This window comes from Globicephala melas, chromosome 12 (assembly GCF_963455315.2).
Source record: "Globicephala melas chromosome 12, mGloMel1.2, whole genome shotgun sequence".
Taxonomy (NCBI): domain Eukaryota; kingdom Metazoa; phylum Chordata; class Mammalia; order Artiodactyla; family Delphinidae; genus Globicephala; species Globicephala melas.
The window spans coordinates 59,306,599-59,331,700 of NC_083325.1; the positions used below are offsets into that span (position 1 = coordinate 59,306,599).

At 44.4% G+C, this 25,102-nt stretch overlaps 1 protein-coding gene across 19 annotated transcripts in view; it reads right to left on the minus strand.

Moving 5' to 3' along the window:
• The window catches only part of ARHGEF33 (Rho guanine nucleotide exchange factor 33), a 120,698-nt gene that overhangs the window by 49,862 nt on the left and 45,734 nt on the right, over positions 1-25,102 (minus strand). For 17 of the 19 annotated variants that reach the window (XR_009566160.1, XR_009566161.1, XR_009566159.1 and 14 more), the window contains 8 exons: positions 24,055-24,184; positions 18,362-18,494; positions 16,759-16,842; positions 15,568-15,651; positions 13,841-13,989; positions 12,659-12,823; positions 9,381-10,179; positions 5,567-5,706 (listed from right to left, as the gene is read on the minus strand). Coding sequence is in view for 16 of the 19 variants with exons in the window: in XM_060309312.1 (XP_060165295.1) it covers positions 5,567-5,706; positions 9,381-10,179; positions 12,659-12,823; positions 13,841-13,989; positions 15,568-15,651; positions 16,759-16,842; positions 18,362-18,494; positions 24,055-24,184 (1,684 nt within the window). In the remaining 3 variants the exon portion in view is untranslated. Of the gene's footprint in view, positions 1-2; positions 2,166-5,566; positions 5,707-9,380; positions 10,180-12,658; positions 12,824-13,840; positions 13,990-15,567; positions 15,652-16,758; positions 16,843-18,361; positions 18,495-24,054; positions 24,185-25,102 lie in introns of those variants that run through there. The other 2 variants (XM_060309311.1, XM_060309310.1) reach the window with 2 other exon arrangements.

Sequence of the window (25,102 nt, forward strand, 5' to 3'; positions counted from 1 at the left end):
TGCCAAAATCGCCCTGTCTAGTTTTCAAGGTCCACAAACTCAGCTTAGTTTTTTCTTTAACTGCTCTTCTCACAAACCACCTTCTCTATGTCTGCAGGTGTGTGAATGGCTCCACAGGTCTTGATATTAACTAACAATTAACTAATGACTAACTTGTTAATCATTTTCAAAATCCAGCATTCTACTGTAGCTATGACTAAAAGCTCATTTTTATCCTTTTAAAGATATTTTTAACTGGTTTCTTTCTAATGAAATATGGCCACCTAAACTCATGGACTCCTCCAAAGGTGTGGCTCTCGAGTAATGCATACCTAAATTACTGAGACATAAGCTGCAGAATCTAGGAGAAAGAGCTAGTGTATTTGCTTTTATCCCCTTTCTCGATAAAACAGAAATGGCTTTTGAGTTCCTGGGGCCATTTTGGCTGACTGCAGGGCAGAACTGGGAACACATAAAGGGCTAGGAAGGCAAACGCTTGCTGGGTAAGGGTAGGACAGCACCTAGTACATTCCGACACAGCCATCCAAATAATTGACGGGAAAGAACGGACCTGTCACTAACTTGCCTTCCACTCAACTGACAGGGATGAAGACAAATCACAAGTTGGGTGGGTCATACAAGTAGCAGTTTGCTATGGTAAGCCTTAAAGTTTGTTTGGAGCGGGGGAAGGGAGGAGGGCTGGAATTAGTGCTGCAGGACCCTCTGACTTAAGAAGGGTTGGTTTTCTGATGGAAAGACTCCGCCTTGAAAGCTTTAGGAACATGCAGATGGAGAAGTAAGGGAGCAGGGGAACACCCATCCTGTCAGCCAAATCAGTTGGCCCAGGTAATCAACAGGGTGACAAATGAATGTTCATTTAAAGTATATCTGTAGAGGGGTTACTATGTTCTAGGTACTAAACCTTGTAGCTAGGTTACTCTTACATTTGGATCGTAAGCTCCTAATGACAGTACCTAGAACACTGAAGATCCTTAACTTAGTGACTGATTTCCAGTGACCTACTGAGTAACATCTGTAATCAGGTTTAAGTAAATGTTATCCTTTCAGCCATCTCCTTCAGTTTTCAAGTTGTATAAGGAAGTGAAATGGTAAATGAGAGAGAACCCCAAAGTGGGTAAGAATGGAGAAAGAACTTGAGATAGGCTCTAAGGAGGCAGAGAAGAAGGTGAGGGTAAAGTTATCAATTGATTCTTTAGTAGTCCTTTCTATTGCATGGTCTGTTCCATAGCCAAGGCTGAGTAGATGCAAAGACAGCTGACAGGACACGAAGTGGATTCACTGACAATCATATGGGGCCCTGCAGAAGTGCTCTCTCTGCAGTGTGTGGTTAAGAAAATAAGAGATTCTGATGCGACTGGTAGAGGGAGGGTGCTGACTGGGAAGGAGACACTCTGAGGCATGTGAGTTACAAAGTGCTAAAGAGGAAGAAATGGGTGAGGAAACAGAATTAATCATTTGGAAGCCATACTCTTTGTCTTCCACTCCCCCCAGAGTTGAGGATAAAAAGAGAAAGCATCTACATTCCCTGCCCCTAAGCTGTTTTACGTAACCCTTCTTCCCCCATGCACACCCCCAACCAAGACTACTTATTAGCTTAAGTGCAAGATTTATGTATAAAGATGAAGTAGCATCTGTCTCAGGCTTCAGGACAGTCTAGATTTAAGTTTTTGAAAGCCTCCAGATAGATCCTTGCAGAATGGGATAGTCTGCCTACCGTCCTGCTCAAAGGCAGGGGGACAAGGATTCAGTCCAGCATCAGTCTATCACATTAGGTCTGTTCCTGTCTTCTAAGAATCGTCATTGAAAATTTTTTAAATCATTTAACATTTTCCAACTTTAAGATATGCAGTCTTTATTCTGACCAATTCTGGGCAGCTCTCAGGGACACATGACCTGGCATCTACCGAGGACAAATGTGCCCGAGATAGAAACAATCAGAGCGTCATCCTTTTCCCCAAATATCTTGGGCATTTTTCAGGATTTTTTTTGTTTTATGATGTCAGCTTGACTCTCCCTTTTGAATTCTTGTGGGTAGGAGCATTCGGCCCTCCCAGCCTCAGAGGGAAGAGAACCCTTTCTCAGGTTTTCTGTTGCATCTGGCTCCATGCCTAGCTTCGTCCCGAAGCAGCATTCTGGGTGGGTGGGCCCACCAGCCAAACAAGCCCCTATGGATACAAAACGTGTGTCAGTGCAGACGGGAGTGAGCCTCCAGAGGGCCGTGGGAGAGGCAGGCAGCGAGCCCCTGATGTGACACACATGGCTTTTCTGGCACTGGTCCCTTTTGGGCCTCTGAGGCCAGCCTCTGACGTGACTCCAGTACCCGGGATGAACCACGTCTTGAAGTCCCAGAGCTTGCTGCCAGCCTGACCTCCCAACACATGGGAGGAGAATGGGCTGATTCTCCTTCTTTCTGGTTCCTCCCTGTACCTGTCCGCATGCCTGGCTTCAGGGTGCAAGTTCCTACTAACAGCTGTGACCAACCAAGCCACTCACAATTCCTAGACAAGCATCTCGCACAGCACGTGCATATAATAAAGGATGTTCCATTAATGAGAAGAATCGAGGGTTCTCATCTGAGTTAAGAGCCACTGACCTTTCTGTGCTACACTGGGGCCTCCCTGCCCTTCGTCTCTACTTCAGCATAATGGAACAAACTTTCCATGGTTCTTGGATGAAAATACTCAGGAAAAGCTACTGGAGCTGCTCCTTTATCCCATGCCAAGTCCCCAAAGTGCCCACCGCAGCACCCTGGACACGAGGCGATAAGCAAGCATCACATGATGGTGCTCACAGTTCTACACAAGATCTAAAAAGCCAGGAAAGCCTGCCAGAGGGAGCAGCCATCTGTGTGGCGCCACCTTTACTTCCATCCGTGTAACACTTCAAATCTGAAATACAAAGGCAGTACCAGGATTGGTGGCAGCAGTTGGATTGATGCAGGAGGCACTCATCTATGAAAAAGGATAAGAGGACTCTGGCCCTCTAAAAAGAATCCCAAAAAGCTGCAAGAGGGCTGAAAGCAGTTAACCAACATGAAAATTTGGAGAGTCCACAGCACGCGCTCAGCACTGAACCAAGGGGTGGGGGAGGCTACAGAAAGACAAAATCTGGTCTTCTACATGGTGAGTCTTTAAAATTAGAGGTCCCAGGCCACATTAATTTCTTGTTTCAGGTGTTAAAAAGAGGTGATCACCCAGACTGATCTACAACAAAGTCAAACTACAGATAAAGCAAATCTCAGGACTAGAAAGCACTCAAGTGACAATGATCTCCCACCCAGTGTGGCAATCCCTTTCACAGCATCCCTGACCAGGGTCATCTAGCTTCTCCTTAAGAGAACCCACTCCCTCGTGAGGCAGCCAGCTCCAGTTCCAGGCAGCTGCATTTTTAGAAAGTTCTTCCTCTTACCAATTGCTCCTAGATACAGAGAGGACAAGCCCACTGGATACAGAGAGGAAAAGCCCACTCCCTCTGCCTCAGGTAACTGGCAGAGTGTTTTCTTGCATCCCTGAAAAACGGGAATTTGTAAAGGAGCCATGGTGGATCCATTACTCATTGCAAAAAGTGGCTGTTTTCCTGGGAAGTACTGTGGCTTAAAAATAAGTAAAAATAAAAAGATAGGCTCAGGGCTTCCCTGGTGGCACAGTGGTTAAGAATGCGCCTGCCAGTCCAGGGGACACGGGTTCGAGCCCTGGTCCGGGAAGATCCCACATGCCGTGGAGCAACTAAGCCCATGTGCCACAACTACTGAGCCTGTGCTCTAGAGCCCGCGAGCCACAACTACTGAGCCCGTGCGCCATAACTACTGAAGCCCACGCACCTAGAGCCCGTGCTCCACAGCAAGAGAAACCACTGCAATGAGAAGCCCGCGCACCACAACCAAGAAGAGCCCCCGCTCGCCACAACTAGAGAGAAAGTCTGTGGGCAGCAATAAAGACCCAACGCAGCCAAAACTAAATAAATAAATAGATAAAATAAAATAAAATAAAAAGATAGGCTCAAGCAGTGTCCTTAGGAGTTTGGAGCCCTCAGAAGATTTCAGAAGCCTAAATCCCAGGGTCAGGCTGGAGAGCTGTCTGCCTCCAGTTCTCTCCACCCTGTCAAACCTGTCAGTAGGGGGCTCTCCCTCCCAATGCAGGCGGCCCAGGTTCGATCCCTAGTCAGGGAACCAGATCCCACGTGCACACTGCAACTAAAGACCCGGAGCAGCCAAAATAAATAAATATTTTTTTTTAAAAAAACCTGACAATAGGTACTGGGTCAGGAAAGATCTAAATCTATGATCCTAGAGAGAGGGGAACAATTCTCAGCTCATTACCCCCAGAATAAAGCGGATCTAGCAATAGTCATGCACGCACGGGGCTACTTTAGCAAAACTGTAAGGGGACTCATGGAGTGGGGCTGTCTCACTGCAGTAGTTTCTCCCCCTTTCCTTCTTCTTCCTGTCACAACAGGTGGGCCCAACAATCAGAGACCTACTAATCTCAGTACTACCCTCCCTATCAGAGAGGAATTAGACAAACCATCAAAAAAAGTTCTCACTCCAGGCCTGCCCCCAATTCTTCCATCAAGACCATTACCTAAATCAGGAGAAAGTGATTTCCCTGTGCTTCGTCACTTATCAGCAGCTCTGTAAAGTCAGCCATAGTGTCTTTAACTTTTCCATCCACTAAAATGGGAAGATTTACTGTTTAAAACTCACTTCAAGAACCTCCTCTTCCAAGAGAAACTAAGTAGCAGGCGAAATCTCTCTAAGGGAGAGGGAACAGGCCTGAGGACCAGTGGAGAGAGAGACAGCCATCTTCCAGGCACGCGATGGCTGGACTGGAGACCCCCCCACCATCAAATGCTAACGCTCAGCTCTTTCTTCTTACATTTCATGCTGGGGTTTGGCCATGGTCTCCCAGTCTGCGAGACAGTGCTAATAAGTGCTGACCGAAATGACAGGTGGGTGATTCCACACAGCAAGGACCGAGAATCTTAGAAGGATCACAGGAGGGAGAGGCCTTGTTTTTGCCTCCTATGGAGTATGGAAACTCCATTAAAGTGATTTTTTTAACTAGGACCCAAGCCAAATCCATTCAATCATTTCTGCTAAGGAAAACACTGGCAGAAGTCCCCAGAAATATGCACTAGCAACCAGGATGACTATAGGCCCCTACAGGCAGAAGCGCTGTGATGCCTTAGAAAACTTTCCACAGGTGGGGAGATCCTGCTGGCGCACCCATTACACCCAACTCCAATGGTGGATCCCACTCCTCCCAGCCAAAGGGGATTTCCTAGGGGACCTCCTCTGCTCACTCCTCTCAGAACACACGACTTTGGGAACAAGGAAGTAGGGCTAAAAGACAGAAGCAGCAGAGGACAGAGCTGAGTTTGCTTTTACTCTACGAGATCACAATGAGAAACATCTTCACCTGGCAGGAATCGTGGCTACTGGGTGCAGGCACTGAGCTTGAAGCAGTTGTGTGAAACCAGGCTACTTGATACTTATTACTGTTAAAACCTCAAGACTTAGCCCACAGGGAAATGAGTTACAATGCTGTCTTGTCTAAGGGCTACTCACTTCTTTTTAAAGAGCTTGCGGAAGGAGCTGCGAAAGCCCCCTTTCTGGTCTTGCCTGGGGTTTTGATCGCTGAAAGATGTTTGTTCACTTTCTCTTTCTTCCTTTGGACAGAATCTCGTGGCGTCTTCTAAATGCATCTCCTGAAAACATAAAAGAGGGGTGTATTTTTACTCTTTTCAAAAGTTAATATTGATCCTGACTATGGGACAATTTTTTTAACTTGTCACTTTCCTCTCCCACTCCAAAAGGCTAATGGCGGGCACCCTATTCCAACCAAAGCAAACCTAGGCTAATTAAGAAACCAGTAGTTGAAAAGAGGATAATTTTCTGCTGAGTGTAGAAGTATTTTCTACATATCAAGGCAAATAGTCTAGAGTAGGGTTATGATATAACAATAATTAAAGATCAGGAAATAAAGGAAGATTAACTTCTTCTGGCAACAATATTGTCTTGCTGGAAAACCAGCAGTAGTCCCCTCATATCCCTGGCTATGTTTCTCTTTCTACAAAATAAAAAAGTTTCTTGATTTTCATACTAGTTTAAATTCGTGTTCCTAATTCTCCACTTTAGACATTAATGATGGAAGGAGTTTTTGAGGGGTCGGATCTATTTAGAAATTAATGTCAACTCCTATTTCCAACCTGCACGCATGCCTTTTACAATTCTTAATCCATGCTATTCACAGTGTAAAGTTAAAATAAATTAAAAGCAAGCCTCTATCTTTTGTGAACTCTCTAGTTTCTTTTTAAAAAGCAACCTAAAATAGCTACTTAACTTTGAACCAAAAAGAGAAGCCGAGAAGTCAAAGCAAAAACCATCGTGAAACGTTCATGAATTGGATCGGTGAATGCTTGCTGATAGAGAGCAAACAGTGGGGACAAATTTTTCTCAGGAAACATATGGGTTTGACTTTGAGACCTTAACTCAGGGTTGTAGTAGCAGATCTAGAGAGTCTCTGAGATTCTATGAAGATTCATAACTAAACCACGGAGATCAACACCTTAATGGCTTAGTGTAGCGTTCTGAAAGTGTGGTCCTGGGGCTACAGGATCAACTGGGGCCTTTATTTAAATGTAAACTCCTGAGCCCCAAGCCAGACTATCTGAACCAGAATCTCTGAAGTTAGGCCTAGAAAATCTTTTTGCACACTTAGATTTTGAAAACCAGCAGTTTAAGGTATGTGCCAACCCACCTGCACCTAATGTTTGTATGAATCACCTGGGAATCTTGATAAAATGCAGATTCTGATTAAGTTGGTCACGGGTGGAGCCCAAATCCTGCATTTATAACAAGCTCCCAAGTAATACATTTACTACTAGCCCAAGGACCATATTTTGAGAAGTGGGCTTTTAGGGACTTTTTAGGACTAAATCTATTAATAGTTTTAGGAAAATCTTTCTGTGGAATCATCTTGATAATATCTTGCATTTGTACAGCATTCCATACTTTACGAAGCATATTCACAAACTTTATCTTATTTGGCCTTATCCTCACACAACCCTGTGAGGTAGGTATAGATTGTCTTATTTCACAGATGAGAAAACTGGAGGCACAGAGCAGCCAAATGACTTGTCCAAAAGCACACAGCTCTCTGGCAGCAGAGTCAGGACTAGAACCGGGATCTCCTGACACCCCAGTCAGGTGCTCTTTCCACTAAAACATAGTGTCTTCTTTCTTGACTCTTAGAGACAGAACACTAAAGACTAGGGTTTGGTTGGCTCTGAGGGCAGGGGTGGAAGATACACAGAGTATATTTGAGGAGTTGGAACCCTAGGAACTTTGCACATCTCAGCAGGAAAGAGCTGATATCTTTAAAGATGGGGCTTTTGAAGGGTTAATCTTTTGCAACTAAAACCCCATCTCGCTCTGATTAATGGTTTTTGCCTAGCAATTGTTGAGCTTCCAATTTTTCACACATCAGCTAGGGGAAAAAAGACATTTTTATGAACATATGAAATAAAAGCATTCTTTGCAGCTTAGACTATACTAGTTATAAGATTTTGTATGTATATCTCTGCCCATCCCAAGTCTCTTTGAATTGGCACTATTATTTCCTTTCTACTTCCCTTGTTAATGAACTTTTAAACTTTGACACACACCTAACTTTGATTTGTCTAAGAAATTTTACCTAATAGAATTTTATAAAGTTTAGAGTTGAAAATCAGAGGCAGAAGGAAATCTGAGAATCCTGGGGAAACTCAGCAACCTTAGCTGGGCACACTAAGGCGTTTCTGCCCTCTCAGGAAGCAGACACAGACTTTGATTTCTGGAGTCCAGGTGGGCGGCAAGCTCCAAGGCTCTTCATGTTCCTCTGGCCTAATGTCCACCACTCCCACCTGGGACAATATTTACAAAGAAAAACTCACCCTGCCGTTTTTGTAAAAGGCCCATGAGCCTTTTTTCATATTTCCCTACCCCTCTCTTCACTTAGCCAACTTTTAAGCAGCTTTTAAAATTGAATTCAGACGTTCAAACTATCTAGGAGACTTCTCTGACCATCATCACCTTAGGAGGGTTTAAATACCCTCCCATGTGCTTCCACCGTTTATTATAATTCTGTGTTTATGCGTCTCCTTCCTGGGCTAAGCCAGTGGCCTTGGAGGGCAGAGACTGGATGCCGTTTATTTTTGAACCCTCAGCACTTCACACAGAGCCTGGTGCAAGGCAGGTGCTCAGTGTTTGCTGAAAAATGAATGAATGAAAGGAGTCAATGATCTTCGATCTCTTCCCATTCACTTGGAAATAGAAACAGGTGGAATGCAGGGCCCTCATTCCTGGGAGAAACCCTTTCTCACCTAGGCAAAGGATCCCTAGTGCTGGATGCAAGGGATACGTCGTGCAGGCAAAGGCAGTCCTGGACTGTCATTTTCAAGATGTATCAATCAATACAGAGTTGCCCTGTAAACCCTAACCACCACTTCTAAAATGTTTAACAGGAAGGATGGGGGCACAGGTCAAAGCTACACTGTTCACTCCGTTCAATCAGAAATTGCCTTTGTTCCAATCACGTGCAGAGAAATTATTTGCTCAGGAACTATTAGTCCTTTCATGGATGTGTATTTAAACACCTCTTTAAATCTCCCAAGGCTTGCAGACTCCAAGGTTAGACATCAAAATACCAAACATCGATATAGAGGCCAAAGAAGGTGTTTGTGAGTCAATGCTTCCTTGACTATTTTGTGTTGTCCTCGTCCCACTGGAGTCTGCCAAGTAAGATGACACCCTTTTCCAGGCAAAAGGAAAGCAAGCGGTAATGAACTTTGCAGTCAATTTTGCAGGGAGTCCTCAGTGAGAGAGGGCAACTTGCCTCCTCCCTAGCTGCAAACAAGGGTGCAGGTCGGGGAGTACAGTAGGCTGGCACACAGGGCTCGATATTTTGAACGTGTAAACAAGGGGTGCGCCTAACAGGCAAAGGAAGAAACAGACAGGCCTGGGACTTGCGTGCAGTGCCCCGCAAGTGAAGTGCAGCTGGGAGGTGCCACAGCTTAAGCAGCAAGGCAGAGAACACCTCTAACTCTTTCACTTGGCGGGGGGGGGGGGGGGGGGTGTTTTAATCAGGTCTACTAGGAGTCCTAGTCTTTCGGGCGTCCTACATATATAGGTAAGGCATACTCCTGTGTCCTAGCACTGCAGAGTGGGCGCTAACGCTCTCCTCCGAGGGCCACTGATAGTCAAGCCTTTAACCCAGGCTCTCCCTCAACATCCTCGCCCAGCCAGCCTGCTTCCCCTCCACGCTAGGTGAGCCCAGGCTGCACCCTGAAGATCTAGGCCCGGGGCTGCCAGCGCTGTGGGTTTGGGGTCGGTTTTACTTTACCCTCCTTACTTCCAAATAGGTCTGCTTTTCGCTTTGGGACCTCTGTTGGGGAAAGAAGGTTCTGGGCGCGCCACGGGCGGAGGAGGCCGAGCCGTGCGGCTGCGCAGCGCGCTCGGCCTTGAGCGGCGCGCGGCCGCCGCTGCTGCTGCGCGTGCTGTAGAGGCGCGGGGCCACGCCCTCGGGGGGCGGCGCGCGCGGGAACTCCTTGAGCGAGCGGCTCAGCGGCTTGGCCTTGCCGTGCGCATGCGTCGCCGCCTCCAGCTTGTAGGCGCTGCTGCTGCCCGCCGGAGACGTCGCGCTCTTGGGCAGGGGCTGCAGCGGGTGCTCGGGCCGTTCGGCCTCCACGGCGAAGCTGACGGGCCGCAGGAAGCAGATGTCCAGGCTGGACTCGGAAGAGGCGGGCGAGCAGTTCTCGAAGAGGGCCGGCGCCTGGAAGGGCTCCTCGTCGTAGGGCGCGGGCAGCGCGAAGATCTCGCCGCCGTATTCGAACTCGTCGTAGGCCGCGGGCACGTAGCCGCGGGCGTCGGGCAGGAGCTCGGCCGGGGCGCGCAGGGAGCGCTCCACGTTGCCCAGCTGCTCGGCCGGAGAGGGCTCGAAGTCCATCTCCGGGATGGCCTGCAGGGGCCCAGCGAGCGCCTTCACGTCCTGCTCGGCGGCACAGAACTGCCCCGGCGCCAGGAGGCTCTCAGGCCTCTCGTGCTTTCTGCCCTCTATCTCCCAGTCACTGGGCTTTCCGGGCTGCATGCTCTCCATCAAGCTTTGCTGTTGTTGGCTTTTCTTCACTGGGGGCATCAAATGTCTTTAAAGGGGAAAGAGAATACAAAACAAGTGTGCTTACGGTTTGTTAGTGCACGCCTCTCACCGAGCAGCGCAAGGCCGGGACCAACACACTGCCTGCCGGATACCGCTTAGGTGCAAACTGCCGACTCCCTCCTCTCCGTCCCTCCCAGCCGCCTACGTGTGTTACCTACCACGCGCCACAGGCTTCTCAGATTAAGGAGTCCCCACGAGCCCTGGTCCCCCAAGTGGGAGAGTGAAAATGACCATCTGTGAAGGGGATGCCGGAAGTACCCGTCTGAGCCCAGAGGCACTGCGCAGAGATGGCTGGTAGGCCAAGGATGCTCATCATTCCCCATGTGGAATCTCCGACCCTTCCCACCACTTGTCAAGGCCCCAAGGCACCTCTTTTCTCTCTTCTCTCCCTTTCTTGCCCTAGCAGAGTCATGTAAAATCATGGAAACAACTTGTGTTCAACTCGTGGATCTTAATGCTTAAGAATTAATTCCCAGATGAAGTAAGTGGAGTACAATCTTGATAACCGTTGAATCTGAATGTTGGTGTGTGGGGTTTAGTGTCCATTTTACTTTTCTGTATGTTTGAAATTTTCATAATAAACTAAAAATTCCTTGTGGCTATAAAGCATGCTATATAAGTCATCTCAAACTTCCACCCAAAAAAACATTACTGAAATGAAAAGGCTGTCAATTTGAATATGCCAAATTTCATGCAGGGTTTTTTTGGTTAATCATGGATAAAGAATAACATTGGATGCTTGGATAGAATACCCATCAGATTGGATGTGGTTTGCCAGTTCTGCTGGAATTAATTGCCAGACAGATGTGAGTGGACTACTACACACTGACCCAAACTGGTTGTGCTAGTTTATTTATTCATACTTAGTTCTACCACAGAAATGCATAAAGAATGCAGTTGTAAATGCTAACACTGAGTATCTTTCTCTGGTGGTCTTAAGATGAAAATTAGGTCTCACATTGACAGAGGTGAAAAAAATAGTAAAATGAAATATTGACTTGAATTCTCTTTTAACTTGGAAGACTCTTGTTGGGTTTTTTTCTGGTTATGTTTCTAGCACAGAGTGCAACGGCAGCCATCTTCTTCAGTCTGGATATAATCTCTAGGGATTTCTTTTTTTGGCTGTATTTGTCTCACTTCAAAGTAGAGAGTTCTGTCACTGTTCTAAGAGCTGAAGTGATCCACAAACTAAAATTCCACTTCCTGTCTCCCACTCCCCACTCAGGAAAGGTATTTTTTTCTGTAAGGAGTTCTCTCCTTATAGGACTTCCAGGATTTTCTCTATAGTAAGAAAATCATCCTGGGCTCTATTTATAGAAAAGTGAATGTCTCATAGGTTTTCAGAATGATGATAAAATTTCTCCCTTCTGCCTCCACATTTGCACTTCCATCTCTCACTGACAAATGTTCTCAATTTTAAGAGATAAGGGCAGAAAGCAAACAGGATTTATTTTGTGTTATTGATCAGTTGCTCCTTCCAGTGACTGTAATTAGCATTCTAAGAACTGTAGGGATTAAACATTGAAGTAATCTCAACTGCCTACCTCTCACTTCATTGTAGTTTTAGAAAAGTAGCTTCTTGCATGATTTCTAAATTTTCCTTCAGATAATAAAACCCAAAGTAGAAATTATAGTCTAAGGAATTAGTTTTATGAGAATTGTCTATATTTGGTAAATTGGGGGTTTGGAATTTTGAGTTTTGGTTTCCCTTATTCTTCCAGAAGTCCCAGTTTCAAAGGTGGCCAAGTTGACATCCTTCAGAGGTAAAATGAGTTCCAGATATGTAAATAGCCTAATCCTTACCCTAAAGATCATCAAGAAGTTGGCTGAATGAGAATCCAGCTTAGTGTGCGAGAGGGTTGTGTGCAGTGACTTTAAGAGACTGTCAAATCCATCCACTGCCCAGAACAGCTTTCAGAGAAGCTGTCATAAGAACAGAGGTCATGAAGTCCCTTTCTGAAGAAGCTTCAAGGAGAATTGGGAAGGGCTAAACAACCTTCTTTCTGTATCACCTCTGACCTATTTCTCATCCTCAGAGCCCAGACTTCCTCTGACCCCTGACTGGGAAACCTTTTTCTCCACTACATCTTTTGTAGACATTAAGTGGATTCCCACCTTTCTGTGGGGTTGTAAAATGCTTTCCTGTCATCTTACAGCACTCCCTTCCACTCTGTCATTGTCCAAACCCAGAGAGACTCATGCTGTAGGTAGAGGGTGGTTATGTGTGATAAAAGTGTTGGGAGTAACGTCCAGCCTCTAGGCCTGCTCTTTAACATAAGTACCGTCCTCTGGGATCCAAACTTTGGGTCAGCTGCTTGCCTGCCACATACGGACCTGATGGGGCAAGAGGGAGGAAGGAGTCCTGTAGGTCATACTCCTAATACAGGCTGGCCTGCTACCCCCACACAGGCCACCTGGGAGGCGAGGGCATTGTCATTAACCTTTCCACAGCAACAGGTGCTTACGTGACAGCAGGGCCAGAACTGGGAGCAGGAGAGTAGGGTTGCAGCATCTCTTCGGAGTGGATCCCACTGTCACGGACAGCCTCGGGGCCTGCAGTGGGAGAAGCATCTTGCCCGGCATTTGCACACTGGGAAGCCAGCCCTTTGTACAGCTTCGCCATGGATGACCTAATGGAATGGAGGTAATTATTCTCAGGGTCTACAATGGGAAATCAGCTCTCTGAATACACACATTATACCAAGAAAGGCAGACTATTTCTCAGATGAAGCTCAGCTGTGAAGTTCTCGGTCTCTCCAGGGCTCTCTACAAACCAGGTTGCTTACATAATAGAGTGCAAGCTGGATGCTGGGTAGGAGTTGGGATGCTGATTAATTGGCTGAATTGAGTTTGGGGGTAAGGGGAGTATAAGGAGAAGTCATCCATTAGAGGAGCCCTGGTTTGGGACATAGCATGTTTCACTGGTGTAAAGCACGCACAGAAATGACTCTGTTTCCCTCATTGGATTGGGATGAGGTTGAAGGGATTCCAGGTTATTAGGAAGCTTTGTTATGAGTTGCTTCTGTTCCCTCATAAGCCCAGATTTTCCTTAATCAGTCCTTCCTGTTTCCTCTTAGTGTGAAATCCTTTCAACCACCACCCCCTCCCTTATTTGTTTTATTTTTATCCATAGCACTTAAACCATCTAACTTATTTATTAACTGGCTACCCAGGTCTAGAAAGCAAGCTCCACGTGGCAAAGATGTTTGTCTGTTTTGTTCTTTGCAGTATATTCAGTTTGCTGAACAGTGCCTGATATTCAATAAGTTCTCAGTAAATATTTCTTGAATTAATGAAAGAAATCACATTTTGGCCTTTAAACTGCAACTTTAAACCTGGCAAGTTTAGTGAAACAGCTATTTTTGAGGTGGTTAGCAACATGAGATAATAGAAGGTCTGCATAAGCATTAGAGTAAAAGTGCTTATTTTTCTAAATTAATTTCCACCAGGTAGTAAGTACCTCCCTCCTGTAGCCAACCTGGTCACCTCTCTTCCCTCCCCTGCTCTCCTCTTCCGCCTCCATCACTGCATTTCAGCCGCTTTACATTCAGTGTGGTTACTTGTGACAGACACTCACATTGACCGTCTGTATCCCTGTTCTCAGACACCTTTGATCAACCCTCTAGACTGCACCATCAGAACCTTACTTCTTGAGTTTTTTCCGTTTCTGAATAAGCAAATCCTCATTGCACTGAAACAGCAGGGTGTAGTGTGAGATAAATACTCGCAGGCGTTGAACACACACAAGAAGTAGGTAATAGTCAGGGTGTTCCTGCTCTGTGAACTTCAGGACGTTCTGGATGGAGGAAAAAAGGAAGCAGCATTGCATAGTTAGAATGAAAAGTTGTTTCGTCTCTTCTGTACCTTGCCTTGATCTGTTGTGAGAGTTTGGTAGCCATTTAATCAAAATGATGCAAATGGCCAATTTAATTACAAACTGAAAAGTCAAACTTGCTGTTCTCTTTGTCCATCACACCAAGGGAAAATAATAGTCACTATTGCTCCTGTTCGAGTTGAATTTGAACATAATTCCATCTGAAAAATTAGAAGGATCTACTAATTAGATCTCTGAAGTAATGGAGCCATTCTAACAATTACTGTCTATAGGCAATGCCTTATAACCCAAAGGAGTCAGACCAATGGTGAGAAGGTCAGGCATCAAGGCTGGAAGTGAGGGGATGTTTATGATCAAGCCTGGCCTAGTGGCCCCTCCTGTTACATTGCCTCCTGTGCTATAATGGAATGTGCATGCTGGCTGGATTTGGGAAAGCTAACAGTTATTGAGCGCTTCCTATTGCCAAGCACTAAGTCCTTTACATTATTTTCTCATTTAATTTTTACCATAACCCAGTTAGATATATGCCATTGTTACTCCAATTAACAAATAAGGAAATCAAGGCACAGTGAAGTTAAGTAATCTTCACTGGGTCACACATCTAATGTGTAGCAGAGTCAGGATTTGAACTCAAGTCAGACAGCAGAATCTGGGCTCTTATTTGCTTACTTACAACCTGCTTGCAAGACCTGGGTTTCAGGCCTATATTTTTTCACTGACCAGGTGTCTTAACTTGGACAAGTTACTTCTTTGGGTCTCCATTTCCTTATCTAAAAAAATGTTAATAATGATACCTATTTCATGGGATTGTTGAAAAGATTAAATTAGATAATTACTGTGAGAGAATGATTTTAAGATCTAAAGCCACATACAATTGAAAGTCTTTTTAATATTAATACTGGGCTACTTCTACCTGAGACAAATCCCAAGCATTTCTGAGATGCTTTCACTGAATTACTTAAGAAGATCAGTCAGCAATTAAACCAGAACAGGTGGGTGATGGGAAGAAGAGGGGCTGGTAGGGGTGTTGATGAGTCTCTTTCTCAATTCTACTGCCTCCAAGATGCTACAAACCCTGCGGGAAAATGGTGTGAAGAAGTCAGCTCATCAGCTTCTCCATGCTTCTCCTGTGACACAAGACATAAGCACAATGTATTGTAGACTCTTGGACGCAAGCCAAAAGAAAGTAGTAGTCAGGGGTGCATTTAGATGGCTGTAGAACCAAGGTGGAAGGGACTGAATAGGTATCCAGGGTCTGGCAGGAGCTGCCATAGAAAGATCCTGGATCAGCATAGGTGTGAATTGCTGGTCAATGAAGGTAGAACTTCATTTTTGGCGTCACAAGCCAAATAGTTTTAGAGAATGAGATTCTAGCTCATACCACAAGGTGGAGATGGGGTGAGCATAACAATCTAAATCATTTAAACACTTCTTAGAAATATTAATGATTCCTTGACCCTTCACAGTGTCTTTCATTGGAAGCCAAAAACACCTGTTTAGCATGAAAATCAGTTTAGTGGCTTGGCCAGCCATACCTACCTGCAGATGTATCAGATATTCAGGGATGCGCTGAACTATGTGAAAAAACAGTGTATAGATGTCAGACTTAATCTCTTCATCACCCTGAATGAAAGAAAGTTGGAGTCAGTCTTCAGCGTCCCCCCAGCTCTGGCTGTCAAACCCCAGAGTCGGTTCCCCCAGAGTAAGAAGGGTTTACTCTCTTCTCTGAAGAGAATTTTCTTCATCTAGAGTGTCAGGCAGCATTGATCTGTTGGGGGACATGCTCAAGGAGACAACTCTTCTCTAGCAGGGAGCATGTCATACACTTCTTTAGAATCCACCCAAGTTTCCCAATGACTCCCTCCTCTTCCCCACCCTCCAACACCATCTTAGCACAGTGGGCATTCAGTAAATTATATATGAGTTGATTAAATTCATTAAGGTTCTTCAGCCAGTAATCTTTACAGTGGTTTACGAATAGGCACTAAGGGTGGATTGGAGCCTCATGAGAATGGGGAAGGGAGTATGATTAGAAACTGGTCAGCTGGCCTGGCAGCAGGAAACATGCTGGACTTTTTCCATGTCCCTTCCCCTCCTTTCCCTTACGCAAATATTTGCTGAGTGCTAACACGTGGTTGGTATTGTACTGGGTTGGGAGCAGTAGGGGGTTGAAGTAGAAAGTTAATGGAGCCTCTCACCTCTTGTGAAACTTGATTAACTCTTAACTTTAGAGCTCCTGATATGGTTCTTTTCTATTGACCTAAAATAACTTGAATTGTCTTATATTTATATGTGCTTATTGAGCACCTAATATATCATTGCAGAAGCGATACTTAAAGCAACATGACTAAAGCCATTTTATAATCTTATAAACTGACAGTTACAGGATAACATGAATTTAATATTCAGTTCATATTGTCCGAGCCTGTAAAACCCAAAACCCCTCAAGGCTGCAAAGCTGCAGTCTGAAGATCTCTGCTTAGAATAGCTGTTTACTTTGTCTGTATTTCCAATGGAATGGAACAGAGGGTCAACAAGGAACAGCAAAGACCAAAGCAATGGCACTGATCCTTGAGTGGGCTCCTTTAACCCCAGGGAGGAATGTCAGTGGCTCTGTTCAAGCCATTCCCCAGCCTGGAGAACAAGCTCAGAGTGCATGTGCTGTAGTTTCTGGGCAGATGAGCAACATCATATAGTTACACATGTAACCAAAGGACAGTGCACACATACCTCCTTCAGAACAACCACGTGAACCAAAGAGATGCATTCTGGCAGGTCCCTCAGGTAAGCAACATAATAATCCAAAAAATTATTCTTGAAAACAAGCAGAAAAAGGCATGGTAAGAACCTGGAGACAGGAATGATTACAACTAATATGTTTACAGAGTCATGCATATTAAATGGAGTACTTTGCAGAGATGATTTTAATCATTCATTTAATGTGTGTAGTAAGTTTTTTTTTAATTCACCTTAAAAATATTTTTGGTTTTAAGGAAAATATTCCTGTGGATTTGGAAAACAAAACTCAGTATCCCTGCTTTAACGAGAGAAAGTGAAATGATAAACCAAACCAGAGGGAAGGGGCCATGTAAGTTGAAAAATATTTTTAAAACCTGTTCAGTGATAAAAATGCATATTTTGTTTTTTAATTACTTTCATTAATGATGAAATGCTTCAATCATCTACATCTAAATGAGGAACTTTGTCAAACTCACCTCATAGTTTCTAGACCAGGGTTTCTCGACTTTTTCCACTAATTGCATATTCACCTATGGAATATCCCCTCAGGAAAACAGTTCTCACCTTTCAAAGTTATACTCCCATAGATATAACAATTTTCAGCTCAAGAAAGCATACTGAATACAAATGAGTAAAAGTGATATTAGAGGGATAGTATTACATCCACTCTATACGAGTAAATAATTTGTAAATTTTGTATTATTAATCACAGCTGAGAATCATCGATATGCAGAGGTTAACTGCAGGCAAAATCTGGCTTGCAGACCAGTTTTAATTAGCCCACACAATATTTTTAAAATAAGAAAATTTCGTACAAAATTCTGGATTTCCAGCTTCACTTAAAATATCAGAAGTTCTGGTAACTCTAGTCCTTTTTTCCTGCATAACAACTGGATAAAGCTGAGTAGCTATTCTTTGTTGAAAGCATATGTGCTCCACTTAAGCTCACTTCCCCGCAGTCCACATTGTTTTACATTCAGCTCACTTCTCCTCACTAATGTCATTGTCTGGCCCTATAGGCATTTGAGTTTGCAACTTGTGGCCTAAATCATACTTTCTTTGAAGAACATTATAGAGATTTCAAACCTTAGCATCCTTTCTCCAGGGAAGTGAAAACAAAAAACATTCCAGACAAATAGCTGCCCATCACATTTTAAAAAATCTCTAGGAAATGAAATTGTGTGTGAAAGTATATACATATATACAGACTCTCATATATTTATGTTATATGTATGTATGGATATATATGTGCGTGTATATATACTTATACACATACATACACATACATACACATACACGTGCATATTCAATGGGGGCAGTTATAGTACAGTGGAAAGTGATGATCTGGAAGTTAAAAGACTTGGATTCTAGCCACAGATCTACAGATATCTAGATAGCTGGGTGATTTCAGCCAAGGCTTTTAATTTCTTTGAACTTTATTTCATTATCTGTAGAATGAGGAGGTTAGACTAGATCTCAGGAGTTCCTCTAACTCTGAAATTCACTGGTTCTAGATGCTCTATTAAGAGAAACAGACAAGGGAGACACAGACACATATAATTCAAGTTTATAAAGGATTAAGAAAAAAACTTACCTCATCATTTGTTAACTTAAGGAATAAATCTCCAAGGACCCCTTGGCGTGGCCACTTCAAGACCCTTTCCTGCAGAGCATGAAGCAAATCCAGGTGCTGCTGGACAAGGTACCGTAAAGAGCCAGGGAAGAGGCTTGGAACAGAATAGACACACAAACCAGGTGTAGAGAAGAAAAGGCTCTACAAGAATACATGGAGCAGGTCCCATTTTCCCAGCCATTCAAAATATGTTGAGTCACAGGTCTGCCTTTAGTATTCAAAACAAAGTCTGTCATCGTCAACCTCACAGCAGATATCCTCAGACTATAGAAAGACCCCTTTACTGATGGCTCCTATACGAATGTATTGAACTAGTAAAGGGCACATCACTCGAATGGCCTTTTTAAAGCTTAACTGGTACACTCTTATTTATGTGACAGTGGAAATTTTAAGGGAAATCTTTTTCAACGTTTTAAAGTTATTCCCGCTTGATGTGCAAATTGTCTATTGTAATTAATGCTGCAGATGAGGACACTAAGGTGGCACTGGGTCATTCTTAGCTACTGGGTAGGAGACTGTACTTAGGTAAGGAGGAATTTTGTTTAAAGCTGGCAACTGAAAGCTCAGGGGATGAGGGCATAAAAGTGTTCCTTTTTCCCTTTCCTTCAGTTTCTAAGAAGAATCTGGGCAAGGATGGAGTCTTGCCGGGGGAGGCTACAAACTAGGCCTGGCCTGCTACTCCCAGGAGTTTTGCTGAGCCCCCTTCCTGCTCTCACATCCCCCCAGCCATCTCAGTGTGCCTCATTTTTTTCAGAGGAAATGAAGGAAAGAAGAGAGAAGTTAGAGGAGGATGGGGGGAGAGGAAAGACAAAGAGAATCATAGGAGGAAGAAGAAGGGGGATTGGATGGAGAAGGGAGGGAGCAGAGGCCTGTAGGAGCGAGGAAGGAAGAAACAGAAAGAGTGAAGTCTTACTGGGGCTACAGCAAGGATTTCAGCTCCAGCTTGGTAACTTAGGGAGACTGAAAATAGGTTACCCTGTGCTTTTAAGACCACAGGGTTTTGGGGGAGGGTTTGTTTGTTGTTTGGTTGGTTTTTTGTTTGTTTTTTCTTTTAGGTAAGAAGTAGATTTATTAATATCCTTTGTAAAGAGGTTGCAGGAAAATTGGGGTGCAAGAGAATGGTCATGTCCCAGGTCTCGGGCGGGTTCCTGGGACAGGCTGCCAAGTAAGCGTCCTTGGCTTCGCGCGCAAAGAATTCAAGGGCTAGCCGTAGTAAAGTGAAAGCAGAGATAACACATTCCATAGGCAGAATGCAGTCCGTCTCAAAAGGTGAGAGCGGCCAAGACCACAAGTTTAACAAAGAAGAAAGTGATGGCCTGCTTGTTGCTGAGAACCAAACTTATTTGGATATTTCCCCAGAGTCTGCTGAGAGTAAATTAGTGGACAGTTGGGGTGCTTTGCCAACAGCAAACAAGCAGACCTTTGCTGAGAACAGGAGGAAGGACGCCAGTTTGAAAGGAGGTGTTTTCAACCCATCTCCAGGCAAAGAAGACTCCCCCGTGATCGTAGCTCAGAGAAGACACATAAATGCCGGAATGGGATACCCATCCTCCTGTGAAAAGATACAAGGATTCCTTCCACCCCCATCTCACCACCCTCTGTGCCTCCACACATGCAGAGCCAGCTGATCCATAAGCGTGGGAGGAGAGGCCTGTGCTAGGCTGGTGCAGTGGGCTCAGAAGATCTAAGTAATCCCTGTCCAGACCAAAGGGAATTTGGAGGAGTGGCTGGGAGACAGTCTTGACTGGGAGAAGACCATAAATCTGATGGAGGAAAGCACAACTGATCAAACTGAAAGAGTGAAACACTGCACCAGCAAAAGATCAAGATGTGAAAGATTTCTCCCCACCCAGAGGCTGACAGTGACTTTGGGTAACATTCCTGGTGTGACACTGAGAGATGTTAGGGCACCGTGGTGAGATATGACTTTGTGATGGGTTGTCACCGTAGGTTATATAATATGTCTTGGGTTATCTCTTTTCTTTTTCTCTCCTTCCTTCCTTTCCTGTCCTGTCCTGTCCTTTCTTTTTCTTTCCTTTCTAGAAAGCTGCCTTCTGCTACACTGTGACCAGTGTACTTGCAGAGTTGACAGCTGGTAACTTGGTTGGAGCCCAGATGTCTCCTGGACTGTCCACTGGGCTAACAGAGTAAGGTTTCAGGATGAGGATCAGAAAAGGCTAAGGCTCCCATCAAGCATCATGGAAGCATGTAAGTTACATGAAGAGCAATGGTTTACAGTGGGTTCTGTACCAAATATTGAAAACAGGCTTTAAAATTTGTTTTTTAATTTAATAAGGTTAATATTTGAAATCAGGGAAGAGTGTGGACGAGGTAAGCCAGGAAGTGGAGAGCAGAGGGAGAAAGAAGCAAGAAGCACAGACACACTTAATCTATTTCACTATTTTGCCTGGAGCCAGACCTGACTCCCAGAAGCAAGTTTTTCATTAAGACAAAAGTATTACGTGCTCAACTTATTTTCTATCCCTTACCAGGGGTGAGATTATGGCAACATGAGTAGTTTATTCTTTCTAAAGCCTTCAAAGTAATTTCGTCTCCCGCAATACAGTACTCAAGCAACGAGAAAAATAAACTAAAAGCAATCAGTGAAAATCCAGTTACAGTTTCAAATTAATAACTTAGCTCTTAAGTCAAAACAGCTCCTGAGCTTCAGCTGCAAGGTGAGGCATCGATAATTAAAATATGTGCCACCTGGTGGTGATCTGCAGCACACAGCTCGCTGAGCTCTTGGTAGATGTGGCCCTGCAGTTTAGCTTCTAAGGCTAACTGGCAATCCTGTGGAGCTGGCTTTGTCCCTCCTGATAAGGGTTCAGACAGGACTGTTTGAGCCTGAGGTTGTGGCTCTGTGTGCGTGAATCACACCGGAAAAAGCCAAGAACTCCAACTTCTGTGATCCTCCTACAAATGGACAACAGCCTGCACGTCCCCCTCAGGCTTCAGCGGGCAGCCTTTGCCCCTGTAGCGTCAGGCCCTTTTAGCCAGGGGCAGGGCTGGCTTGAAACAGCCTGAGGAGACTCCTGAGTGCTTCACGTTTTTTCTGCGGAAAACCTGAAGTTTTATTTTATAGGCTTGAGAAGACGTGGCAACCTCAGGTTTGAGTGTCAGGTAAGTAGTTGTAGTGGGTGTTGTTTTCACCCCCAGGTGACTTTTCAGTGAGGGTAGAAGATGCAGAAGGCTTGCAGTTTGTGATGGGAAAAATAGTAAATGTTAATAAATTAATTTTCATCTTTGCGTGGGAGGAACAATGCCAGTAGGGAAGAGGAATAATCTCATTCTGTTTTGTATTTCATTCAGCTGGTCTATTTAAATAAAGTACAGCTGGAGGCTTCAGAAAGCTAAAAAAAAAAAAAGAAACAGTGAGTAAAGGAGGAGGATGAAGATCTAACCCCAGGTAGGAGAAGGGCTTCAGAACCAGAGATTAGCACTAAGAATACTAAGTTGAAGCTTTTCTCTTCTTGGGTTGCTTAGCAGATAAAAAAAAGTTTGCTTAGCAGATAACTAACATGAATAGCATTATCATGGATACGAGAAATAGCCATTGTCTTACTTTCATTGAGGATGGCATGATACTTTTAATTTTTTTTAATCTCAGAATTTTGGGGAAAGGCCCACTTCTTCCTCAGTAATGGGTCATGAAAAGTAGAAGTGAGGGCAAGTAGAAAAGAGCTTCCGTGAGCTAAGAATATATCCCTACCTGACAAGTCAGCTGAGATCTGAAGTAAGAACTTATGGGCGGTTAGGAGAGAAGCGTAAGTTGTGAAATAGGAGGAGACAGAGTCGGCTTCTGGCTGAGGCACTTGGCATATTGCTGTTAGTCAAGGTGGTATCTTTGCCATCACATGGTCCTTAGGGAAGCAGTGTGATGTCAAAAGGGCAGAAGACACAGGGTCAGACAGGCCTGGGCTTCAGTTCTGGCACCTGTTGGTGGCTTTAAACCTCTCTAGACCTGAGTTTCTTCATCTATAAGGTAGGATTCACAGGGTTCTTGTGACGATGTCATGAAGTTAATGTAAATGAAGTGCCAAGCGTGGGGCCTGGTTACTGTATTCCAGAGCAAACAGTCCTCCCTTACTCTCTCCTTGCTCCATCCCCACATTTCCAGAGCCTGGAAAGAGATCCTGCTGGCTTAGAATCTTAGGTGTGGAGGCAAAGCCCATCAAAAGGTACACTGGGTTTTAAATTGGTTTCGATGTAAACTGAGCAAGTCTTTGGCAACAGCAAGGTAGCTAGAGGCCGGAGAGGCTTCTCGGAGGGCAGAAGGGGCAATCTGGGAGGGTAGGACAAGCTCGACTGGGGTGAAGGAGGGGGAATCAAGTGGCCAGAAGGGAAAGGAAGGACCAGCAAGAATCTAGGTGGCTGCTGAGAGAAAGTAAAACCCAATCCAGAGCCTCTCTTGTTCACAGCTTTAAGTGTCACATTACCCTTTCTGCTCCTTGCTGCTTTCTGTTTTGTTTGCTTCATAATTCTTTTTTTTAACAATGAATATTCCTTTTTTTTAAGAAATTTATTCCTTTTTATTTATTTATTTTTTGTATTTTGGCCACACCATGCGGCATGTGGGACCTTAGTTCCCCAACTAGGGATCGAATCCGCGCCCCCTGCATTGGAAGCACGGAGTCTTAACCACTGGACCGCCAGGGAAGTCCCAGTGAAACAATTCTTGAAAATTGTTAAGCCACTGGTGGATTTGTCAGGGAATATTTTCTTACCTCAATCACCCAGATAGGGGGAGCATTGCGTTTTGGTGACTGGGTGTACTGCTGGCAGCTGCAAAGCCAGGTAAGATTGGGGGTGGGAGGGTGATAAGAATCAGGAAAACATAGTTAGGGCATCCCACGGTTTATGAGCCAGCAGGGTGTATTACCGGACAGAATGCTTAAAGTCACGATGCTGTATTTGTCTCCAGTAGTCTGTCACTCAGACTTTTCATTTATTTGGATTGGCCTTTTCCTCAGTTGATCTGGATTATTACATCTTTATTACATTAGTCTTTTCCCACCAAATCATAGTTTCTCTTTCCTGCTTTCTCTCAACAGAGAGGCAAGCAGAGCAAATCTGAAGTTTGGAAACAGATATAGATGGAGGAGTGTTGTACCCTTGGGGCTAGCAAGCTGTTGTAACCCATCACAGGCCCTCTGGAAGCACTGCACCACAACACAGGTGCACACACACACGACTCACACATCATCCAGGATCACGTGAACAAATAATGAAAAAGGTCCAAGTTCATAGCTATATCAGCCCTGTATCATTTATCTAATGGCCACTTCAGACCTCCATTGCATCCATTCCCTGTACTTTCATGAGAAGTGATTCCGGGGGGTCTTCCAGGATCCCAGTGGAACATGCAGATGGCAACAGACAGGAATGCCTCCCTCACTGTAGCATTTATTCCTCTTTTAGGTTCTTAACAGACAGGCCAGGGACACCGAAAGCCGCAGAGACTACACTCATTTTCGTATCTGCTCAGAATCTAAATTTGAGACTTGCCAAGGGTTACCTGCTGTCACTGATACTCTCTTTTCAAAGACTATATCTGGAACTCTTTACAGGTCCCAGAATTCCCAAAGTGGAAACAATAAACAACTTACCTTAAATTTTAATCTGAAAAGCAAAGGCAATGAATACATGGATACCTTCTCTCTTTGGCATTCCTCTTTCCATCTGACCCCTGGAATGTTGCCTTGATCTTCAGGATCAGAGAGATGTTAATGACATATTTTCTTTCTGATTCAAGCAGTTCCAAAGCCACAGTCTGTCTTTTAGCTTTAAAAACAAACCAAGGAGGGAATTTTAGTTAACCACTCTTCCCTGAAACATCATTAAATGTTAGAAAGCAATCGAGAGATATTGAAAGCAGTATAAAGAGAAACCAACAGGTTTTTGGAAGATGTAAAACAGAATGGATGCATGTTTATTAATTTAGCAGAGTAAAGGGCACAAAAGCCTTTACTTTGGTGTTTTCATCTGAGGACGGGAAATCGGCTGAGAAGCAGAAAGCCTCAAGGATTGGAGGCACCAAGGCACCACAGAACGTACAAATAAGGGGCAATGCTGTAAACAGGAGAAATAGTCCACATAAAGTGCAATTGATCCTCCAGCTCCCCATCCCCATGCCAGATGGCTTCCTCATTTCCACCCGATGGGAAATGAGAACAATTAAACTAGAGAAGCCTGAGTCTCTGGTATCTGAGCTAACATTAGACATAGTAGAGGGCAGAGTTAAGATGCTTAAATGAAAACAAAGGGACTCAGAGAAGGCTTGCATAGGGAACAGTCAGACTCCTCTCAGCCTCTTGCGCTGCAGGTCCCAGAATGCCAGCAGCCAGACTTACACTGTCCAGGCAGGAGAGGGGAGAACCTTCCACTGGAGAAACTGAACTGCCCAAGTGAAAAAGATCTACAAACACTGACATAAAGAGGTCACCTATCAAAAAGGTAATTTGCCACCTGTTTAGCAGATAATGAAGCCCACTTATTGATAAGCTTAACCAACACAGAATTTTCAGGTTTTTTTAAATTTAGGGCCTTTTTCTTGGATATAAATAATTAGCTAAGAATCCTCAGACATTTAATCAATCTTACATCATAAAAGAAAGAGAAGGAAAAAGTATATACACATATTTTTAAAAGGAGGAGGGGGACTTCCCTGGTGGTCCAACGGTTAAGACTCTGTGCTCCCAA